Source organism: Prinia subflava, chromosome 1, assembly GCF_021018805.1.
Source record: "Prinia subflava isolate CZ2003 ecotype Zambia chromosome 1, Cam_Psub_1.2, whole genome shotgun sequence".
Lineage (NCBI taxonomy): Eukaryota > Metazoa > Chordata > Aves > Passeriformes > Cisticolidae > Prinia > Prinia subflava.
The window spans coordinates 30,488,092-30,511,818 of NC_086247.1; the positions used below are offsets into that span (position 1 = coordinate 30,488,092).

A 23,727-nucleotide genomic window follows, 5' to 3' on the forward strand; every position below is an offset into this window, starting at 1 on the left:
CTCCCCACGGACTCCGCCCCAGACTGCCCAAGCTCCGGGCCAGGAGTCTCTTCACTGCCACACGAGCAGCCCTTCCGACCAAGAGCCGCCACTGGCGCCGGCCGAGCCTCAAACGGCGGCATCGCCGTAGGGTCCCACCGACCCGGGATCCCCGACGCCGGAGCTGCCCCGCCCCCCCCGCCGCCATTGGCTGTTCCGCCTCACCCCGGGCCTCTGATTTGCTTCTCGGGCTGTCAGTCAAGCAGCGGGCGGCCCGCCCTGGCAGGGCCGCCGTGCGAGAGCCGTTCCCGCGCGCCGTCCCGGTCTCGCGGAGCGCTTCCTGCGCAGCCGCGCCGGGCGCGGGCCGGCGCATGCGGTGCGTGCGGCCGCCGCTCCGGGCAGCTGCCGCCGCGGCCCGCCTGCCGGGACGCTGCCCGCGGGCCGGGGCGGCTGCGGGGAGAGCGCCCGAGGCGGCTCCGTCCGCGCAGTGCCTCGCTGGGAGGCAAGAGGCTGAGCCCGGCGCACCCGCGGAGTAGCGCAGGGCTGGGCCTGGCAGCGGCGCAGGTCAGTGGGGACGCGGGGAGGGACAAGACGGAGCGGCTGCGGCGTGCGGGAGCCGCTGCAGGGGCCATGGGCTTCGGCGGAGCCCATCCAGGCACCTCCCGCGGCCTGGCAGGCCGGAACGGGCCCTGTGGCGGAGGCCCCGGAGCTCATGCAGGGCCTGCTTATAAAAGCTGGTGTTTGGCCTCCTGCGCTCCCCGGTGGCCCCCGTTCCGTGAGTCCCGCTGACGCTCAGCCTCCTGCAGAGACCCGGAGCTCTCCAGCTGGGCCCGTGCGTGCGGTAAGAGAGGACGGCCTGGTGACGACCTCTGCGGAGGGAAAAGGGCATAATGTCCTGTCACAGGGGTGTTATTATCTGAATTCTGATATCAGCTGGAAGACTGAAACACTTATAATCTTCAAGTGTCATTCCTCTGACTGCCTACTATAGGTGGCAAAGAAACCTAAAAATGAGGGTGGCACCGTCCCACTCTCTGTTAATCCAATTTTGTGCAGACTGTAAGTAACAAACCATTGGTTCATCACAAAACAAATGTGGATTTATTCTGAATGGCCAATGTCTTTTGACAAGCAAATTCTGCTTATGACATGGTTCATACTGGAAACCACAGCACTATGTATTTATTGTATGATCTCTCTTACCTGTCAGTGTGAGGGAGGTGTTCGCAAAGGTCAAAGATGAAGTATGATTAATTTTTTACTAAATGATTAAGTTTGTGCTAAAATTTGAGTCCAAAATACTTTGCCATTTGATTTCATTGGAAGTTAGTTCTTTTTTGGAGCTTTTCTTGATATACAGGAAAAAATAAAGTTTTGGAGGTTTTTTTTTTTAGTTTGTTTATACGGCATGGAGTTATCAATTTCTGTTACTGGCTATAGGGTTAAATTCACATCTGTAAGATGTATAAATTAGCTCATTAAAAGGCTTTTTTTTTTCCTTTTTAATTTTTAGTGGAAATTGAATAAACCAGTAGGGCACATAATCGAGTACTGAAGGGATTTGACACTTATATTTTAATTCTTCTGGAAGTTAGTACAGAAATAGATGATCATGTCTGTGTTGAAATGTCTGCTTTGATTGCTAGTGACTCTTGCACTAGGTGTTAGTACGAATACTTTTAGGAGTTAGTGCTGTGTTGATGTTTGGACTTGATGATCTTAAAGGTCTCTTCCAATCTTGATAATTCTAGTGTTCTCCATATCATAAAGTTTTTGACTGAGTCTGTGAATTGGAAAGTGGAGTATGTTTAAAGCTGTTGTCTGTGAAGGTTGTGCAAGGATCTTATATTGCACCCTCTTTCTTGCCTACAAGTGTGGATTTTTTGGGGAGAATTTGAAAGAGGTGCAATGTTTGGGCCTTTTAATGTAGTGAGAGTTTGTGTATATATCAATATTTCAAAACCCCAGTCTTACGTATATATATTTGTAGTTTGTAAAGTAGGAATTGAGGATGTTTATTATTGAGTACAGAGTATTATGAAATTGCATTAAACTGGGGTCAAGGCAACTGAAATAACTCTGCTTAGCATTTTGCCTCTGTGTTTACATCTATTAACTCGTGGGCTTATCTTGGTTGAAACGTGTGGGGTTTTATTTGTCAAGAACATCCTTTTCAGCAAATAAAAAAAATTGATTCCCATTAATGTTGTTTTAATTAAGTAAATAATTAAAATTAGATATCTCTCTCTGCGAGTGTCAAAAGATCTTCTACTTCTCTTAGAAATGTTTAAACTGTAAAATAATAGTAGTGAACTTAGATGTATTTGAATCAGCTCATGCCCACATATCTCATAGCTAACCTTAGAACTCCTAGTATAGTAGTACAGCCATATAAAATATCATGTTCTGATTTTTTTTTAAAATTATTTCTTAGGTAATGAGTCTTCAGATGCATTATGAATCTACTCACTTATTAGAGGGCTCCCAAGTAGCTAGAATGGCATGCCTCAGTTCATGTTTATAGAGTATTAGGGATTAGCCTAGATATGTGTCTGTTCTGTGCAAGGAGAGTGTTTAGACTTGGGAGGGGATTTTTTTGTTTGTTTGACAGCTCTGTTTCTCTCCTATAAGATTCTTTTATTATTCACCCATGTCTGTAGGTGAAGACTGTAGGTTTAATTCTATTAGAGACTGTAGTGATACACAGAAAGGTTTTGATACTTAAGGTGATCCAGGACATATAGGAAGTAAATGTTCCTGTAACAGACTAACCAAAATTCAACTAAAAGTTTCAAACAGGTATTATTAGTACATAAAGACTTGATTGAGCCCTTCATAGAATAGAGTAGGAAAGTACTCTGATGGTTTTTGACACTGTTCCTAATCGTAGGACCTTAATTTGTTCTTATACCACATCAAATACTGTGGTATAAGTCAAGAAAGACATTTTATCTTCTCTGTTTGTAGTCTTTTGAGGTGACAGTCTTGAAAATGGCTAAAAACTGCTACCTAAAGAATATTTGGGAAGGAAGGAAACAGGTTTATGGCTACATACTATCAATAGAATATGGTGTAAAATAAATGACTCTTCAATCTATAAATCGTCAAAAGTGTAGAGAGTGATATCTGAATCCAGTATTAATATATAGCTGGATGTAGTAATGAAGCACATGGTCTTTCAGAGAAAAAAAATCCCTAAACATGTAATTACATGTTTAAAATGTGAGATAGTGGGAGTGTCTTTTTTTTTTTTAACATATGAAAGTAGTTTCAAAGCCATGAGGTTCAGAGAGAAGGGGAGGGGGAAGACAAAGAAGGGAAGATATGGACAACTTCTTGAAGGAGCATTAGTAGTAAATTAAACAGTAGACAAAACCAGGCAACAATTTGAGATTATAATTTAAGTACCTTTTTACCCATATGTTTTAATTCTCCATTGATTATAATGGCCTGCTCTTGCAAAACTTCTAAAAATTCCACAGCACTTTTGTTGCACTTGGAATTTCTGCATTTATTCAGTGAGAACAACAATAAAGAACATGTAAAGAAACAAATTATTTGTGTCCAGCTAACACTAACTGATAAAATTCAGACATAAATACAATTTCATTGAATTAGCTTGTAAGCATGATAGGTATGCTCCAGTAGTAATAATTAAGATAATAAGAAATGTGGATAAATGTTTGAATTAAAAGAAAGAACTGTATTTAATAAGAAATGTTCTTCGTGTATTGCCAATAAATTCATTCTAAGTTTATGTCAATCTAACTGAAGAATAAGATACGTTATATTACATTTTTGATACCTTACTTCTTAAACCTTTTAGGTATTTAATGATTTTTGGGTAGAGAGGGCTTTTTTTAAGACTCTCTAGGTAATAACTTTTTCAATAAAGTAGTTCACTGTGTTTGTGCCAGTTTAGCAATGTTTTCTTTAAGCTATATGGTCTCTGACAGAAACTAATGTAATCTATTCCTTATTCAGTCAGTTAGTGATATTAGTGCCAGCTTTTTCTGAGAGCCTGGTTTAAGAATAAGAAAGAAAGATCAATGCCCTGGATTATAGGAATGCAGGCTCTGGCCTCTTCAGGGATCTACTTGGAAGAATCCCCCTGGGTCAGGCCCTGGAGGGGTGCCACAGAGCTGGTTGATACTCAAGGATCACCTCCTCAGAGCTCAAGAGCAGTCCACCCCAACAGTTGAAAAGTCAGGCTAAAATGCCAGCAGCCGTGCATTGATGAACAAGGAGCTCATCATGAAAGTCAGGCATTAAAAGTTAATTTGTGGAAGCAGGAACGGATTACCTGGGACCAGTACAGAGACAGTGTCTGAGCATGCATAGATGTGATTAGGAAAGTCAGACTCTGCCTGGAGTTGAATCTGGTGAGGAATGTCAAAGGCAACAAGAACTGCTTCTGTAAATACACCAGTAGCAGGAGGAATACTAGGGAAAATGTGGTCTCATGGCTGAATGAACACGGAATGTGGCTGAGGTTCTGCAGGCTGCCTTTGCTTCCATCTCTACTAGCAGAGACCTGCAGGAACTGTAGAACACTGGGAAAAGTCTGGAGCAGGGAAGATGAACATTTGGAAGAGGTTTAGGTCGGAGAATGCTTAAGTAGATAGGACATAGGTTAGATAACACTTTGGTAATGAACCTGTGAGTACTGAGGGAGGTGGCTGATATCATTGTGAGGATAGTCTCAGTAATTGTAGGACTGGGATATTGAGGAACTGGGAGAAGTGCCTGTAGACTGGAGGAAAGTCAGTGTTTCTTCTGTTTTCAGAAGGACAGGAAGTACTCTGGGAGCTACAGCCTGATCAGCTTTACTTTGATCCCCCAGAAGGATGGAAGGTGATGAAGCAGCAAATCCTGAAGGCCCTTCTAAGACACACTGAAGAAAATGTCAGCATAGATTCACCAAGGGGAAGCCATTCTTGACCAACCTGATAATTTTCTCCAGTTAAATGACTGTCTTGGCAAACAAGGGGATACTTGTATCAGTAAGTCTTTTAGCAGTGTCTCCTGTGACATCCTCGTGGAGAAGCTGCTGCAGTATGGCCTGGGTGAGCAAATAGTGAAGTCAGTATAAAATGTGCAGAACAGATGGGCCACAGGAAATGGCAATCAGTGGTGTGAAGTCTAGTTGGAAGCTGGTAACTACTGTTGTACCCCAGGGGTCAGTACTGTGTTCAGCCCTGTTTAACCATCTCCATTAATGATCTGGATGATGCAATGTGTGCAGTTAGAAGATGATAATTTTCTCAATTAAAATCAGTATTTCAGTGGAATACCCTAATGTCAGTTTTTTCCGAGCAAGGTCTGGTTCTCAAATGTTAACTATTTAGGAAAAACATCTGAATTCATGCAGTTTCTCAGAGCATCCAGAAAGTGAATTTAAATTTTCAACCTAAATGATAGTATGTTAGAAATGGACTCACTCACTGTATTGCTGTTGCAGTTAATGAGGAGAGCTGCTACAACTGTTCCCTGTCTTAGACTGCAGAAGTTTACTTCAGTATGGTGTTTTCAAGCAGGCTGCTTATGCTGTTTTAAGGGTTTTATTGGTCTGTTTTTTTTAGAGATAGAGTTGGACTCTTTTCTTTTTGCATACATATTTGCATATCTATTAGCATACATATTTTTTCACTTAAATCACTGAAGAGAGTTACATCCTTTCTTTTCCTCTCATTTTAACTAATGAGCGTGCTCTCAACATCGGCTGCTATATAGCACTCCCTGTAAAGTTAAAAGCAGCAAATAAAAAAAAATTATAAATGGCCAATGTGTTGTGCTAAAAAGATGCAGGATCATAGGCAGATTGTGCTGTATATGCACAGAGGAGATAGGAGGCTCACTGTTCTGTAGCTTCTTCAAGAGCTAAATTGTTGCTGCAGCCATGCAGCTGACTTGAAACTAAAAGCATCATCACTTCACATCTAAACTTTACAAAAATCTTCAGGAAAGGATGCTGTCTGTTTGTAATACGCCTCTCTCAGAGAGGGGGGTAGGGGTTTTTTGGTTTGGAGGTGGAGTACAAGAACTTCAGAAGTTTGAGTTTATTTCAGACTCTTTTGAAAAGGAAACTAAATTCAGATTTTTCAGAGTAAGGGGGAAAATTAAGAGAAAATAAGAATTTTGAAGCAGAGAGAAAAAAGGACATAAACAGTATAGGAAGGAAGAAGAATTACAGCAATGGTGCAAATCTTGATTTAAGGTTGATTCTGACTGGGTCTAGGCACTTCCTCTTCCTCTTGCAAGGAGGGACCTGAGGAGGTTTTTTGCTTTTAGGAGGAACTTGATAATATTCATTGTGTTTGTATCAGTAGCTGCCTGGGAACAATGTCCCTAAAAATCTTGCCTCTGATGCTCCTTATCTCCACTCTTGGTTCTTGCTAATATTATGAGTGGGCCTAGAAAAGAAAGGAGTTAATCAAAACTTAAATTCTAAGAAAACTTGAAAAAATACATTAAAATAATAGTATTCAAAAGTAATATTAATTCTGTGGGCAGAGAAGCAGAGAAAAAATACCACAGGTGGGGTTTGGTAAGGAGGAAAAACTTTTCCTGGAAAGGAAATTAATCTATTGCCATGACACTGTGGGGCATAACTAAATCATGAAGGGAAATACACATTGGAATTGCAGAGGATTTCAGAAGCTGCAACAGCATACAACTCAGGCTGCCTAGCAAGGAAATTATTATCCCTCTTCTAAACTGTTCTTGTAATACATGTATGCAACCATTCAGTTGATTCTAAAATGCTAATGAAGTTACAGGATTGAGGAGAAGTGTAGTAGAAGTGTATCAGTCTTCCCTTGTGTGCTTCAAGTTCCCATAATTACCAAGTAATAAAATTGTCAAGGATTGGGGACAGTGAGCATATCAAATTTTCCAGCACCCCTAGTAGTCATTGTGTGTGCCAGACGTTCCAAAGTACAATGAAACAAAAAAAGCTAAAAGTAAGAAGGCATCACATAGCGTTACTTATCACTCGCAAGTCGGAATAAATCCTGCAGTGGACTTGTATGAATAATTATTTTCTTTTTAGTTTTGAAAGACAGTTAAAAGTTTCATTATTTGTATTTGCAGTGTTGTGGTGTTTTGCTTGTATGTTCAGCATGTTGAGCTTGAAGATAGAACAGTTCAAGTCAAGTTGAACAAAAGGCTTGAGTGTCTCTCTTGCTGTTTGACTGGTGGTGGATGTAAGAATATGATGCTGAGATTCAAAGGCAGCTGGTTTCTCAATTACCTGTTGTTTCCTGACCCTGTTGTACTTTTTACTGATACTACATGTATCTTATCTGATTCTGTGGCAACCTGTTTGTGTACTAAATCTGCAGAAAAATAAGTTTAAATAGGGTTGGCTTTTGCCAGTTCAACATGCAAAAACAATTCAGTAGAAGTTCATGAGTGCTGGTGCTAATCTGTAAGATAAGGACAGAAAACACAGTAGAAGGAAAATAGGAGACAGTGACTGTAGCTGTCAAAAATTATATAACCTTAGGTTTTTGTAGAACACAAGCCTGAAAAATGAGACATATATGTCAAGTATGGTTCTTTATCCTTACGCCAGTTGAGAGTTCTTGATTATAATTAGATTCAAGTATTCATCAAGTTATACCGTATAATGCAAAGCCACAACTTAAGACGTAGGGGGAACAAACAGTCTTGTCTTTTTATTGATGCAGGATTTCATTGGTTCTAGCAAATCATAAATATATAAAGTCCATAGCAACACTGTTTTTACATAGAGTCCTCCCTTTGGTACAGATGTGGACAGAGGTTAATTATGACTTACTTAGGCATTTAGGACCGATTTTACCATTCTCATCTAATAAGTATTTCTAATAAAAGGTTAAAGGACCTTATGTTCCTGCAGTGCAGTACTTGGATCAGCATTGTTACACTTGCATATTGCTGAATATTCATGACTGTGCAATTGGTATGCATATCTATGTAAAAGGGAAGAAAGTTGGAATAAAATCTGAGCAGTGACTGTGTTTCATAAATGATAAGCATAAAGTGTTTAATGCAAAATTGCAGGGTTCTGTCATCTGTGGTAAATTGTATCAAAGTATATAGATCAGGCATTGCTTCTGAATCTCTTGTATGTATCTTCTAAATCTTCATCCTGGCATCTCCATACTTATCTAGTGATCCATTCATATGAATCAGACAGGTAGGAGCAGAACAGAGACACAGAGCTATGAAATGAGAACTTAAGCTAGATGACTTTTTGTTTGTTTTTTAGGTAATTTTTGAATGGAAGAACTGTAAAGAGGGGCATGGAAAAGATGCGTAAAATTGGGATTGACGCTGTACTTGACAAATAAGGTGATGTGAGATACAGTGCCCTTACAACAATGAAATGCAGATGTTACATATATCATGAGGTATAAGATGAACTTTTCAGAAAAGCAACAGTAACCAGCAAAGAAAGAGTTAATGCTATAACTGCCCTCACTGGAAGAGTTACGGCTATAACTGCCCTCACTGTACTCACAACTGTGCATTCATGTTCTGTCATTGAACCATTCTGAAATGGAACTGCATACCTCTGCCACCAGGTAGAGAGATATTTCACCTGCTTTACACAAAGCATGGCACATGTACTAAGCCTTGCATTCTTCTCACTGCTGCACATGCATTGCAGTATTACTTAGCTATCCTTTTACCAGAATCTCCTATCCTTATCACACCCAAATGTCTTCAAATACAGGAGTCTCACGGTCACCTGTTGATCACATCAGCAGTTGAGATCTGCATTATTGGCTTAATTCTTGCTTAGCTTTTACACCTCCTGATGCTGGTTTAGTCAGAGATGTTGACCTTCATTACAAGGGGCTGTTTCTTCCCAACTAACAATCACAGTTGCCACTCTGTTCAACTATTTCAGTTATATTTCCCTTCACCATTTTAGTTCATCAACAGTAAAGGTAAGGCACTTCTCCAAATAATTCCCATTACCTAGTTCCAAAGAAAAAAGAGTCTGTTGTGTTCTAGGTACATATTTTGCTCAACGTCTAGATCAAGGGATTTTTAACCCTATTTTTTGTAAGTCTTCATGTTACAATGCAGCTTTGTTTTTTATGCTTTTGGGGTTTTATCACTGATTGTTTTAAAAGGAACAACAGCTAGATTTCATTTAGCGTAACAGAAAATGAGAAGTTATAAGTGGGGCTGACACGTCCCTTTAGAGATGAATTTGTAATTTGATGTACTAAAGAGCAGGATGACAAAAGAGGAAATAGGATGAGGGAGGAAGAGAAAAAGGATATAGGATTAAGAATAATAGTGATGGAATATGAGCTTGTTACGTGCTTATCTTCCTGTTTATTCCAATAAATGAAAATTAAGGCATATCAACAAAGTTGGCAGAATGATGCTGTCTCTGGCTTCTATGCTACGTGAAATACATATGTACTTTGAGGTTTTATAGCCTTGAATTTAGCATCACAAATTTTAAAAGTAGTATTTTAAATACTAGTTATGAGGTAATTATAAGATCTGATTCTTTGGATCTAATAATCTGTCTTTTAAGAGTGCTGACTGATGACAAATTTATCTGAAGTCAGTAGAAGCTTTTAGCATTCAGGATTATCTTTAGGAGTGGCCAGTAATAGTCTTGGTTGCTAGCATTCATCAAAGGGATGTGGGATTTTCAGTTTCCATCAAATCTGACAGAAATGACTGATTTACAACTTCTAGCAGTGCAGCACTTTCCTGCTGCTCTTCATTACTGTTGTATCCATTCTGGCTCTTCTGAGCTGTTTTTGATTTTGTAACTTGAAGCCCTAATATTTTGATTCTGGCAGGTAGTTTATGGAAGATAAATCAATGAGCTATCGTTATGTTTCCTTGCTGTCTCCAGGCACTCAGCAGTTGCTAATCTCTTGTATCTCATTTTATGAAATGTAAGTTTATGGAGTTAAAATTGGAAAAGCAACCTGTGATTTGAATGTTTCTTTTTCTTGTGCTTGGTCTTTGGACCTTAAATGTAACTGTAGCATTTAGGATTCTGGGATTATTTACTAGTTGCTTACTTAACCTCCATAATAAAATCCTTAATATTATCTGTAGGATTGATTTGTTACATAGTTATTCAGTGTTTTCCTTGAATTCATCTATTTTGAGAAATAGCCCTCTCTCCCAGGAATATAAGAAATAAATAATAGTTTCTGTGATTGTAGTGTGTTAGTGACTTTTCAATTAGTGTTAGTAGTTACTCCAAACAGTTAAAGAATCAATTTATGTTCTTTAGAAAATGATAGGTATTTGTCTGAAGTATATAGAAATCCAGATAGTAATACAAAATCAATCTTTTTTAAGGTTATTTGAGGTAGTGATAAAGTGATAAGTTAATTTTACAGTGATTAAGAGACGACACAGTTGGGGCCCCCAGTTAATCTTTGATCTGAGGATATTTCTCTCTGCACTTGATAAGCAAGAAAGAGATGAGTATTAATGGTGAGACATGAGGCTTTGAGCAGCTGGAGTCCATGTTCTGTATTATGAGAATTGGTGTAAGGGAAGACTTTCAAATTAACTGAATACGTATCGTTTGATTTCTCATCTTTAAAATTTATTGATTTTAAATTGACATCTAAAATATCCTCTGCTATTGACAGTACCCAAAGAGATCAGTTAAATTATATACATTTTCACAAAGAAAAAAGTAGAACACTCCACATCATCTCAGCATTCTTGTGGTGGGTGGAAAGGTAGTTTTCATTGCCATCTGTTGATACCCTAACTTAATGAACATCAGAGGACAGATAGTAAACCGAGGCTATGACTTGCTTCTCTGCTCTCACACACACCCAGTATGGCAATGCTGAATGCACAGTAACAAATGTGTTGTAGATCCTGAAGGAAAAAGGAACTGTGTGTTAAGTGTTACCTCCAAAGAGGAGATGATTTTTAGCATACCCACTCTGTGTGCTGCTTCCCCATGCTTGGACCACTGATCTCAATGCTGGGACTTGGCAAAATCTAGTCTGTTCAAAACGGTGAAAAATTGTTACCTTTAATGTATATCCTGTTATTTCTTTGTGTTGAGATAGTTTATTATAAACTGAAATAGTAATAGTGAATGTTAAAGGAGACTTTGTATCAGGAAATGTGGTCTGGAAATTAAGAGTCTGGAAATTAAGAGTTGTCCAGGCAGAAATTAGTAATGAATCTAAAGGAATAGCATAGGAATGTGAGAATAAAATCAATGACTCTGAAGAACAAAATAAATTTCAATTTACAAAGCAGAAGGAAAGAATAAGTGAAAGGGTCCAAAAATCTGAGTAAGAGGAGGCATGAAGGGATAAGTCCATTACCTAGATCTGTTATTAAATAAGAAAGGAGAACAAGGAACAGACTTTCAAAGACTGATTCTTTCCTTCATACTTTGTAAAAGAGATATATTGTGACCTGCTACTTTCATAAAATTAATCTTAGGCAGGAAATAAGAGTGGAACCAAAGAAAGAAAGAATAGCCTAAGGAATCTTAATATAGATGTGCTCAAGTGGCAAATCCTAATAAAATTCATCCTAGAATGATTGAGGAATTAGGCACTGCTGATTTTATTTATTTATTTAATATCCCAGAGGGTGGAAATAGCCAGCAAAATGGGTTTGTGTGTATCTGGTTTTGTGCCTCTTTATTCTTCTGTAAAGAGAATTATTGAAACTGTCAGTTTTGATTCCAAATAAAGGTTCAAGAGTAAATAGTTTAGCAATTAATTTGTATCTAATGATGTGTAGAAGAGAGATGGTAAAACAGCCAGTATGTTTTGGTGAGATCTGTTTGTAAGAAACCTCAATATTTTTCTCTTCTAAATAAGAAAAACAAATTTAGTAAGAGGAAAACTTTAGGTACAATACAGCTTGATTTTAATAAAATCTTTTTCTCTACATGAGCCAACTAGGGAAATGTAATATCAATATTGTCTCCATGAGATGTTGATGTTATCAGCATCAAGTTGAAAGATTGCCTTTACAGAGTAATTATCTATAGTACCCTGTCAAGATGAAAAGGCATTAGTGAGTTGGATGATGGAAAAGAACACATACTTAGAAAAGTTACTGATGATAAAAGCTGGAGAGAGGTTGAAAGTTTAGGGTTTTCTTTTTTCTTTTGTTTTAGACATAAGATATGAATCCAAAATACTCTTGATGAGTTTGGAAAGTGTAAAATCAACAAAATGAAAAATAATGCAAGCATTTAACATTAAAATCTCAAAATATGTGAATCCAAAACAGGAAATAATTATTCAGATAGAAAAATGAGAGAAAAAGACATGAAGATATTGTAGATCTGAAGGTAAATTGCTGCTGGGGAAAAAAAAAGTAGAGTTGTTGTTTTGTTGTGGATTTTACTTGGGTTTTTGGTTTGGATTGGTCTTTCTAGAGGATCATGCCAGGCATGTTGTAGGAAAGCAGATACTATCTAGTTTGGCAGATCTTCCTGTGCATAGTTGGTCCTCTCACATGCCTTGCTGCTTTTTTGCTCTTGAGAAGGTGCAGCAAAATGGAAATTCTTTTTCATTGTTCCTGATTTCTGCTATGGGATGAAAACTGTCCTGATTTATACCAAACATGCTTTATACTGAATGTGAGAAAGAGTCTTTGTCATTATTAGGGTCATAAAACACTGGAACAGACTGCTTAGAAAAACTGTAGAATTAGCTTTCTTGGTAGTTAAACACGTATCAATGTATTTTTGAGCCTGTGTTCATGCTGTGTTAGGATTTGATGATCTCTTGTAATCCATTCCATCTCTTTGTAAGTACAGTGTTTGACTGTACTTACACAGAAGAGATTGTGTAAAAGAATTAAATCACAAACTCAGTGAAGTTAGTGGATGTGCTGCTTATGTATCCTAAATGTAATTTTAAGTTCACAGAATGAACTAGGTTGGAAAAGGTCTTTGAGTATCCCGTCCTAACCTATGGCCTAACGCTTCCTCATTAACTAAATCATGGCACTGAGTACCATATCCAGTCTTTTCTAAACGCCTCCAGGGATGCTGACTCCACCACCTCCCTGGGCAGATGGTTCCTGTGCCCAGTCACCCTTTTAGTGAAGAATTTTATCATGATGTCTAAACTAAACTTCCCCTGGCACAGCTTAAGACTGTGTCCTCTCATTCTGTCACTGGTTGCCTGGGAGAGGAGACTGACCCCATCCTGGCTACAGCCACCTTTCAGGAGGTTGTAGAGAGTGATAAGGTCACCTCTGAGTCTCCTTTTCTCCAGGCTAAACAACCCCAGCTCCCTCAGCTGTTCCTCACAGGGTTTGTGTTCCCAGCTCCTCTCCAGCTTCGTTGCCTCCTCTGGACACGTTCAAGCATCTCAAGGTCCTTCCTGAACTTAGGGCCCAGAACTGGACACAGCACTCGAGGTGTGGCCTCAGCAGTGCTGAGCACAGGGGAAGAATGACCTCCCTGCTCCTGCTGGCCACACTACAGGCTAGGATACTCTTGGCTATCTGGGTGCACTGCTGGCACGTGTTCAGTCAGCTGTCAGCCAGTGCCCACAGCCTGGGGACTGCCCAGCCACTCTGTCCCCAGTCTGTAGTGCTGCAGGGGATTGTTGTGGCCAAAGTGCAGGACTCAGCACTTGGACTTGTTAAACTTAATGTTGTTGGACTGGTCCCATCTATCCAGCCTGTCCAGGTGCCTTTGCAGAGCCGTCCTACCCTCCAGCAGATCAACATGTGCTCCCAGCTTGATGTCATCTGCAAATTTAGAGATGGTGGACTCAATCCCCTCATCCAGATCATCAGTGAAGATATTAAACAGGATTGGCCTGTCGCAGTGAGGGTGGCTGTAACAAATCTTTGAGTCTCCTGATTTCAGGGTGAGCGTGCGTCCCAGTTAGGCTGACTCCCACGTGGCCCCAGCACTGATCCCTGGGGGACACCACTAGTGACTGGCTGCCAACTGTTAGGAACAAATTTTGCTTTTTAATTTAATAAATGTTTTTATTTTGCTTCTCAAAAAGTGATTTGACAGATCATACTTAAAATTATTTTGAGGCTTCTGCATATATGTCTACTTGTCATCTAATGATTATGCTAGAAAAGCAGGGAATGCGATTGCGGTAGCTCTGAGATAGAAACCCCTTGATTACTCATCCACAATAGAAAAGCCGTGTGGAAAAAATGGTACCCAAGAGGTTACTTGGATTTGTATATTTCTGCAGGCAAAGTTTACAGACCTGTAAATTTAAATGTAGAATTTTTGTGGGCAGAATGCATTGACAAATACGCCTGATGGTAATACATCTCCTACTGATAGTCCCAGAACAAGTCAATAATAATGCTTATATTGATAGCACCAATGCAGGAGATGTTACTTGGTATTATAGCTAAAATCCATGTTATCCCCTTAATTATAATTACATTAATATTGACAGGCTGTTGACAATACTCACATTACTATTGATAGATTTCTGTCAATAACATGTTTCCAAATAAAATATATTCATTCATAATTCCTACAATGCTCAATAACAGCACTAATATATACCAGAAGAAATTATTCTTTCCCTAGTGATATACAGGTGTTTTTTTGTACTGTACAAGTGGGATTGTTTATTTGTTTGGTTAAAAAAGACAAAGCAGACAAAATATAAATTATTTAAGAAAGGAACATTTTAGGGGTTTTTGGTTGGGTTTTTTTCTGCCAAGCAATTAATTTTTTTTCTGTGCAATATCTTTGACAGTATAAAATAAAGGGAGAACCTTCCAAATACCAGTCTTTACTGTTATGGCTTAAAGAGTATTTATGTAAAAGGTTCACCACACATTGAGTTTATTATATATATCTCAATGTTGATACCTTTCATTACTGGGTCTATGAGTCTGAGTTCTTAAGTTTTAAACAACTTAAAATAAGAAAGTTAAAACAGTAAGGATTTAACAAAAAGAATTTAATGAAAAAACATGGAGGAAAATGAACATTCTCTGTGTTCTGTGTAGCTCAACAAAATATAGAATGCAAAAACAACATTTAAAAAAGTACAAGATAAATGTCTTAACACTTACAGGGTTTTTTTAATCTAGTTTTAAGCTGATAAAAGTTCTCTTTTATTTCTACTGTAGTACTACTGTTTGCAAAAACAATATAAACTGAAAAACAATACATTTCTGAAAGGACTTTGTAATTTTAAGGGGAAATTTCCTACCATAGCAAAATTGAGATTAAAATTTAAGGCTCTTCTTTCCACGAAACTGTTCCTCTTGTTCACATCATAGGACATTTGAAGACATTTTCATAGGACAATGCAGATTTCAAACTGTCCCTTTTAATATTGGCCTATGGGAAGAAAATAGCTTCCCTATAACTGCAATGAAACTTTAAATCAATTCAGAAGAAAGCATAGCGGATAGCAGAACACTAAGCACACTGAAATGTGCTTACACAATAAAATCAGAAGTATATGGATATAATCTTTAGGTAACTTGCAGGGTCCAGTTAACAGCCATGGCCTATGGCAAGCCTTAAATGTTCTTAGCAGGAAGGAACTTAAGAACAGTGCCAGGATTTATTGCTTGAATTGAGAAACACTTAATTGTTCATCAAAAAGAAACTTTTTTTTTCCCTTTTTTCTTTTTTTTTTTTCCTTTTTTTATTTTAACATAGCTATGTACAAGCATAATTTAAAAGATAGCATCCTCGTTGTTTGGTATTCTTCCTTTTCCATATAATCTGTACTGTATAAATGTGACTAAAAGTTCCATTTCACAGCTGGTAATTCAGGGACAGACATTAAACATGGCACAATTAAACAGGATGTAAGGTATTGATTCTGATTTTTTTAAAAAGAAGACTTGGGTTTGGCAAAATTCCAAAAGTTAACAAACGGTAGTTGTGCTGCTCAGGCATGTTGTCTCAAAAGTGGTTCCCATTTTCTGTATACAAAGTTCCAGTGCATTCTGACAAATTCAATGAAAGTGTTTCCTTCAAATATAGTTCTGTACAGGATGATGGACATGAAAAAAAAAATCAATTACATTCTGCAGTGAGGCAATGGGAAGGTCAAGCTCCAAGTCCCATTTAGTCTACTCTCCTGTGAAAATTTGGACTAAATTAATTGCTAAAACAGGGAGGTTCAGGCATCATTTTGGTCAAGTTTCAAGAATTTCTGAGGATGGAGATTTCAGTCTTGGTAAAAACAGAAGGTTCCAGCTTCCTTGGGTCCAACTGGAATTTCTCATGTTGTGACTTAACACACAGTTGCTTATTTTTCTTTCTGTGCATCTCACAGAAAACTTTGATTTAATCTTCTCTGCAACCCTTAGGAAGTAGATTATTCATAGACCACTTCTTAGTTGTCTTATCCTTCAACTTGAACAGTGTGAGTTCGTTCAAGGTCTTCTCATATATCAGGACCTGGGGTATTAGTTACAGGAATCTTTCAGGTGTGTTGGCTTTTTTTTGTCCTATTCACAGAAGAGAGGCAAAACTGGACTTAGTATCCCAGGTGTAGACGCACCAATGCCAAGTGGAGGGTAATATGCTCATTTTTCAGTCTCCTGGCTATGCACATGCTAATGTGCTGCAAGGATGCACTGGTGGGTTGTATTCAGCTTGCTGCCTGTCAGAATCCCCACATCCTCTTTTTCTAGGCAAGTGTACAGTCATATGGGCTCCCAGCCTATGTGTACTTCATGATCCATCACAAATGCTGTGGATTTGGCACACTTTCCTTTGTCTTCAGAAAGTTCCTGATGACCCGTTCTTCACTTGCTCAGGTTTCTTTAGATAATATAGCTATAATGGAGGGAAAAAAATCAGTAAATATTTACTCTACCTTGTTTATGAGAAACCTACAATAAAAATTGCTCATAGCACTCGCAGTAATGAAAAACAGTTGGAAACAATGGTTGAACTGATGTTGGAAAATAGTCTTAGGATAAATTGAGGAAGTTGTTGGATAAGATGTCTGTTTTGAGTAACTTTTGCATTTTTAAAGGAGATTTTGTGTGTTGGGAGTTATATAGAACACTGAAACAAATAGAAAAAAGTGAAATGAGTAGAAGACAAAGTGAAGAAAACATTAGACTTCTAGGGGTTATGAGTGACAGGTTCCAGAGGAGATGGTTGTCAAAGGCTCTGGTTCCTAAAATGACAGTGGAGTGAAAAGATGAGGGATAGGAGTGAATGGTCATTGGTACTGGAGTTTTTGAAGTGATAAAGCAAAATCCAGTAGGGGTTGAATTGACCCTTTGATCATAAGAGGGAAGTTGTTTGGATGATACTGGAAAATATTTGCCTTGCTTTGGTTCCTGCTACAGAAAAGACTAAGTATGACAGAGGCAGGCTTGGGTATATGACCTTTGTAATCCGGTTTTTCCAGCTGGTGTGGGTTCATGCAATGTTTGCCCAGAGGAGGTGGCCTTATTCTACATTCAGTCTGTTAATGAGGAAGGAGGAGTTTAAAAAAACTTGAGTGGAGCTGTTGTATGCTCTACCCATGTAGCAGTCTTAGTTAATTGGAAACTACTGTTATACACCCTACACAAAGGACAAAATCATAATTCCTTGCAGTGATAACTAATTATAAATATGGGAAACAGTAGGAAAACAACAGATGATGTTTTATATTGTGTTTTAAAACTTCTGGGGTGTTCTGTTTCAGCAAATGTGGTTGTTCATTTGAAGGATTTTATTTTTAGTATTCTTGGCATCATTAGCAACCATTGCTACCAAGACCCTCTACAGCTTCTTTTACTCACAGTAATCTTGTATAGTTCTAAGATTTTTCTCTTATAGATTTTGAGACACTATCTCCTGTACTTTCTCCAGAAGGCTGTGAATTCCTTTCAGATCTGTTATGCAAAGAATCTGGTTTAAAAGGTCAAATATGTTGTATATTGTCTGAAAACACTTCTGAATCACTTTGGGGTTTTTTCTGTTGACAAAAGAAAGCAAAAATCGGTTACCCCACAATTGAGGTGTTACCTGTATTTTGCTTTGCAGTTTATTGCATTTATTTCTCAGTCAGACTTCCAGATGCAACAACATTTAAAAGAAGCCATTTTAAAAAATATTTTTATTTTTTTCTATGATGCTTGAGCAAGAGGAGTATACATTTCTTGAAGTTGCTAGTATATATTAATCATCTTGCCTGGAAGTGTTATATGACAAGTAGCACAATCCCACACCTGTCAAAAAAAATCTAGAAAATATATGCAGACTTCAGTGAAGTACTATATAATAATTTATGTCTGAAGGCTGACTATTTCTTTAATCTCATATGATTTTCCTCCAAACAACTCATTGCCTTTATTGAGAAAATTTTATTCATTCCCACCTTAATTTTCATCCATATCTTGATGTAATTCTTAAATTTGTCAGTATTTCTAAGATTTTGCATTCAGCTGTAGCAATTGAAGTGTTCATATGGCAACACTTTGTCTGCCTCACTGTTCTTCTCCAGATTTTTTTTATTAGTATGTTCACTTTCTGTATTTCTCCATATAAAACCATATAGTGTTACAGGTCTTCTTTCTGATCTCTTTTAAGGTTCAATTAAATATTACAATTATGCAATAGTTTTTAAAAATGCATATGTACATTTACTAATATGTATATGTATATATAAATCTGTGTGTTTTACTGAATATCTAGATGATGTTGAACAGTTGTTTATTACCAGATGTTAACTGTTTGTGAGAAATATTCGAGTGCAATTTCTTCTAAAAATGAGATTTTAAACTAATTTAAATGTATACTAATTTTATATTAATGTAAAGCTTCCTGAGAGGAATTGTGGCGTATTAATAATGTATTTATAGAGCATTCTGAGAACTTTGTTGTTTCTTATCTACTGCTGGTAAATTACAAGTTTGTTACTTTAAATATAAGTAGAAATAGGAAATATTCCATTATACTAAAATCAATTTGTGTTTTATTTTAGGTAGTTTTTTTGTGAAGAAATGGCCTCCACCATTGAAAAGGAAAAGAGTGTGAATCCTGTGCTCAGAATAAGTCAACTTGATGCTCTTGAACTAAACAAAGCTCTGGAACAACTAGTGTGGTCCCAGTTTTCCAGTTGTTTTCATGGATTTAAACCAGGGGTGTTGGCTCATTTTGAACCAGAAGTAAAAGCATTTTTATGTCTCATATTATGGAAATTCACTATCTATTCCAAGAACGCAACTGTGGGACAGGCTATTCTCAATATTCAGTACAAGAATAACTTATCTCAGACAGAGAAATACCAACCTCTGAGCAAACACCAGAAGTTATGGTATCTAATTTTCACTGTTGGTGGAAGATGGTTGGAAGAAAGATGTTATGATTTATTTAGCAATCGTCAACAGCAATCTTTCGGCAAAATTAAGAGCTATATTAGTTTTGGATCTGGACTTCTTAAGCTTTGTGGACTTATAAATTTTCTGATTTTTCTTCGGAAAGGAACATTTGCAACACTTACAGAACGCATTCTAGGAATTAGGTCGGTTTTTTGCAAGCCACAAAGTGTTCGTCAGATAGGATTTGAATATATGAACAGGGAGCTCTTATGGCATGGCTTTGCTGAATTTTTGATATATCTGCTACCACTTGTTAATGTACAGAAACTGAAACTTAAAATTTCTTCTTGGTGTTTGCCTATCACAGGTCTTTCCAATAGTGAAAACACATTAGCAGCTCACTGCAGGGAGTGTTCACTATGTGGAGAATGGCCTACCATGCCACATACCATAGGCTGTCCACATGTTTTTTGTTACTACTGTATTAAAAGTAACTTTTTATTTGATATGTATTTTACATGTCCTAAATGTGGCTCAGAGGTACACAGTCTTCAGCCATTGAAGTATAAAATTGAAATGACAGAATTGCATGTCTGATGTGAGGTTGATACAATTTTGTACTGTACATGATATGTATTAAAGAGATTAATGGAAGACTTCAGAAATTATCGAAAGCACACTGCTTAAAGATGGCTTTGGAGACTGTAATTTATTGTAACATGTATTTTTACTGGTTTTAGGTGTTTATTGAGTAACAATGCCATTATGCCCTACCCCAGCTGGTGGCTATGGGAAAGGTAGTTGAATTTACTCTGGGTGATGTGTGGGAGAAACAACAACATTCTCAGGAGGTTCAATAAGAACTTCTACTTGCAAACTTTAGAATATTCCAATTGAAACTTTGACTTAGCAATCTTTAACTTACCCAGACACAGTGCCATTATCAGCTTAACTACTAGATGGATTTAGTGGAAATGTTGTTCTTTTCATGCCTAAAGAATAATTTTAAATTTGAATTCCCAGCATGATATTACACTAAAATAAACAAAGGTGTAAAGAAGGTGCAAGCAAAATAGTGTACCTTCTAGACCTTCATAAGACAACAACTAATTTTCTCAGGCAACTGTGTCTCTGATCTTCAATTACATATATATTGCCTTCCACCTCTTCCCTCAGAATCTGAGGGATGAAACCCATCACACATCGGAATGTGGCAGCTGTTCAGGGTAACCCACATTCTTCTGAGTCAGAGACACTGAAGAAAACTTTTTTCTCACAAGATGCTGTCTGTAGGAATTACCACTGAAGTTTTTTTGATGTGGTCAGGGTTGGTGCCAAATCTCAGAGTTCACTTCCACACAGAAGATCAAACACAGTTATGTGCATTTTAATGGTGCATTAAAATGGTAATTTGCTGCTTTGTGCTTTCACTATTTGTTTTCTTAGTAGGCTTTGCAATGTTTTAATTGTTCTAACACTTTATCCATTTACTCTTCAACCTGGGTTTATAAGATTATTTTCTTTTTAATTGCAATCCTTTTTTAACAGAAGTCTTACCCGGAAGAGTCTCATTACACAAAAATACATTACGTCCTCTTTTGAATCTTAAATTGTCAAAACCATATAAATTGAATGAATAGCTTTATGGCGGCTCTGTTCTTGATTGGCAATCATCAATAGTCAGTCCCAAAAATATAAGGGTAACAGCTGATTGAGTATCTTTGATCTACTTTTATGAAATGGTTTATTACAGTCTTCATTTTACATCCTGATTAGAGCAACCCACTAGCCTGTTTGTTTGAAGATCTTAAATTCTAGGGTTTGATCTTTAGAGTGACACAAAGTACTTTCATCTGGTGTAATTAGATATAGTTAGCAGGTGGGCAGCCCAAAACTTCATTAATTCTGCTACTGTTCTGTGAGTCAACTGAGACTTCAGAGCAAGTGCTTCCAAATATTGTGCTGCAATATTATTTGCTGTCAAATGTGTATATTAGCAGCCTGCCATATTTCTGTTATTTGCTGTTGCAATTAGAATCAGCAGGTGCAAACCTTTTTTAATTAGAGTATGAAAGCTGACAAGTCATTTAGATAACATCCTGAAGTTACTTCTTGATCCTGAAGAAATGTTGTATGAATTGTCCTTCCACATCACTTAATAGCTTTTCCCAAAAAAATGTATTATCGACCCTGACTTAAAGGTAATCTAACGTCTCCAGAAACAGCATCAGCTTTTTTGGTACTGTGGTCTTTAATTGTGTTCATTCATTAAGACTTGTATGCGTCCAAAATCCAGTGTTTGTTGCTTACAATCATAACAGACTTTTGTTTGCTGTGGAGTTTTCATTTATTTCAAAGTCTCAGAGCAATATTTTATCAAAAGAGCATGGATTCTCTGTATTGGTCTCTGCTAGGTGTCATGTCTTTCTTATGTAGGAGTTAGCTTCTTTCCTATGTAGAAATGTTTCATTTTCCTCAGTATTAAAGAATGTTACCTTCCTTTTTCATTCCATCTCCCTCTGTCCTTCTGTTTGATTTGGGTAAGCTGTATTAAATTCCTGGGGTTTGTTTTGTCTCTTGAAACTTCATGCAGGTAAAGTTTGTACTCTGTTTTTCATCCCTACTACACTATGAATACAAAACCTGTTCCGAGCAGTTTAGTACCTCAGTTGTACAGCTGTTTCCTGCTGGCTCTGCTATATTGCACTTTACTGTTGGGTTTTGGAATTAAAATTTTAATACTTATGCTTATTATAGCAAAGTGTTGTTCTACTTCTGTAGCACGTCCTCATCACTGTGTTGGGTTTGTAACCCATAGCACTAACAAAGTTTGTAAAGTCAGCATCTTGTGGCATAAACAGTTTTTGTTGCCCTAAGATCCTAGATCTTAAGGTGGGGGTTCAGTTCTTTTATTTTCCATGCAATTAAGCAGGTACCAAGCATCTCACAGAAGTAGATAGTTTGGGAAAAGAACAGTTGTTTATATCAGATGCAGTTTGGGTTTTTTTTTTTATCTCCCATATGGTAAAACCTTTGCTCAGTTGTAGTTGCAGCTGAGATTAATGAGACCAGGGTTCCAGCTTGAATATTGAAAAACTATTTGTTACCAGCTTACCTTTTTAGTACTTCAAAATCAATATTCAGCATTTTCCTGAAGCACTTTAAAGTTAAATATATACTTTTTAAAATGTTTTAATTCTGTTTTGTTGTGTCTTGTGATCTATAAGCTGCAGAAGAGTCTTAGTTGAAGATATTGCAGGAAAAATATCAAATAATTTGTAGACTAATCAAAGGATAATTAGTTTTACAGATTAATTACCTTGATAATTTGTCCTCATAAGCATTGTATTTTTCAGGTTTAAACTCTACTTTAAGAAAGGACTGCTACATCTGGTCCTACTCCCTGCAGTAGAAGGAATAAAACTTGTTGTGGAATGTTTATCTTTAAACAAAAGGAGTTAGTATTCAGCTACCATTAGAATGTATGTGTGAGTACATTCTAATGGTGTATGTACATCAGTGAAAAGGATAAATGCTTAGACTTTAAGGAAGGTAGAGGACCAGAACTTCTATTCAGTCTTGGATAGGAGTTACAGCCTTGTATTACCAGCTTTCTTTGTGCTCTGTTGACTTTCTGTGCTACATTAACATTTTCATTATCAAAAATCAAAAAATGAAGGCATAAATGAAACAGACTAATTACATTAATAAATATACTAGAAGAATTTTCATTTCTTCATTTGAATGAGAATTACCAGTTGCCACAAAGTGTGATTCAGGAGGCATTCAGATGAAAGAACTTAGAGAGTACTGAGTTTTACTTCCACAAACCATCACCATTCCATCTACTCTATATTTTAAGGGAGTTCTTATATAAATAATTTTACAGAAGACTTAAAAGCGTGAGTTTCTGTAAAAGAAATGAGAGGGATACTATTTGATTTCTGCCTTACCTGGAAATATTTTTGTGAGATATGATGGACAAGGATGATCTCAGCATTAGTAAAGAGATGAAAGATGAAAGATCTGTATTTGCTAAATACAATCTATTATAATGTTCTTATTTGAGAGTGCTAATTGTTATCTGGGATGTGTCATTCTTAATGAAAACCAAGTTGACAAATAAATGATACTTTTTAACAGGAGGTTCTGAAGTTTGCTTTTTTCTTAAAAGAGTTTTTGTGAAAAGGTGGTTATTTCTTACTCAGTGGATGACTACTTTGCCATTTATGGGACTAAAATGCAAAGTGAGAAACTAGTTTAGACTTCTCTTTAAAACTTTCTTCAGCTTTAGGTTTAAGCAAATTATCTTTTTCACATTTCTTCTTTAGAGCATATTAGTCATAGCTGTTACACTTTGCTGTGTATTTGCTGGGAAGCTGTGTTGCCTTGTACTGAAGGGAATATTGTGGCATGACGGGGCACAGGATAAGGGTTGTGCTTATTGCCACAAGAGATAATAAAACCGATGGTCATTTGCTTTTAATAGAG

General features: G+C 37.4%; 1 protein-coding gene across 3 annotated transcripts; it reads left to right on the forward strand.

Moving 5' to 3' along the window:
• The first annotated feature begins 263 nt into the window (after positions 1-263).
• Positions 264-23,381, forward strand: PEX2 (peroxisomal biogenesis factor 2). 3 transcript variants are annotated; one of them, XM_063392198.1, is made up of 2 exons: positions 264-820; positions 18,900-23,381. In XM_063392198.1, the coding sequence occupies exon 2, from the start codon at positions 18,919-18,921 to the stop codon at positions 19,831-19,833; it is 915 nt and encodes a 304-aa protein (XP_063248268.1). In that variant the 5' UTR covers positions 264-820; positions 18,900-18,918; the 3' UTR covers positions 19,834-23,381. The 3 variants fall into 3 exon arrangements, with proteins under 3 accessions (XP_063248268.1, XP_063248260.1, XP_063248272.1); XM_063392190.1 differs by having other exon boundaries at positions 406-543; XM_063392202.1 differs by lacking the exon at positions 264-820 and adding an exon at positions 8,219-8,316.
• The last annotated feature ends 346 nt before the right edge of the window (positions 23,382-23,727 follow it).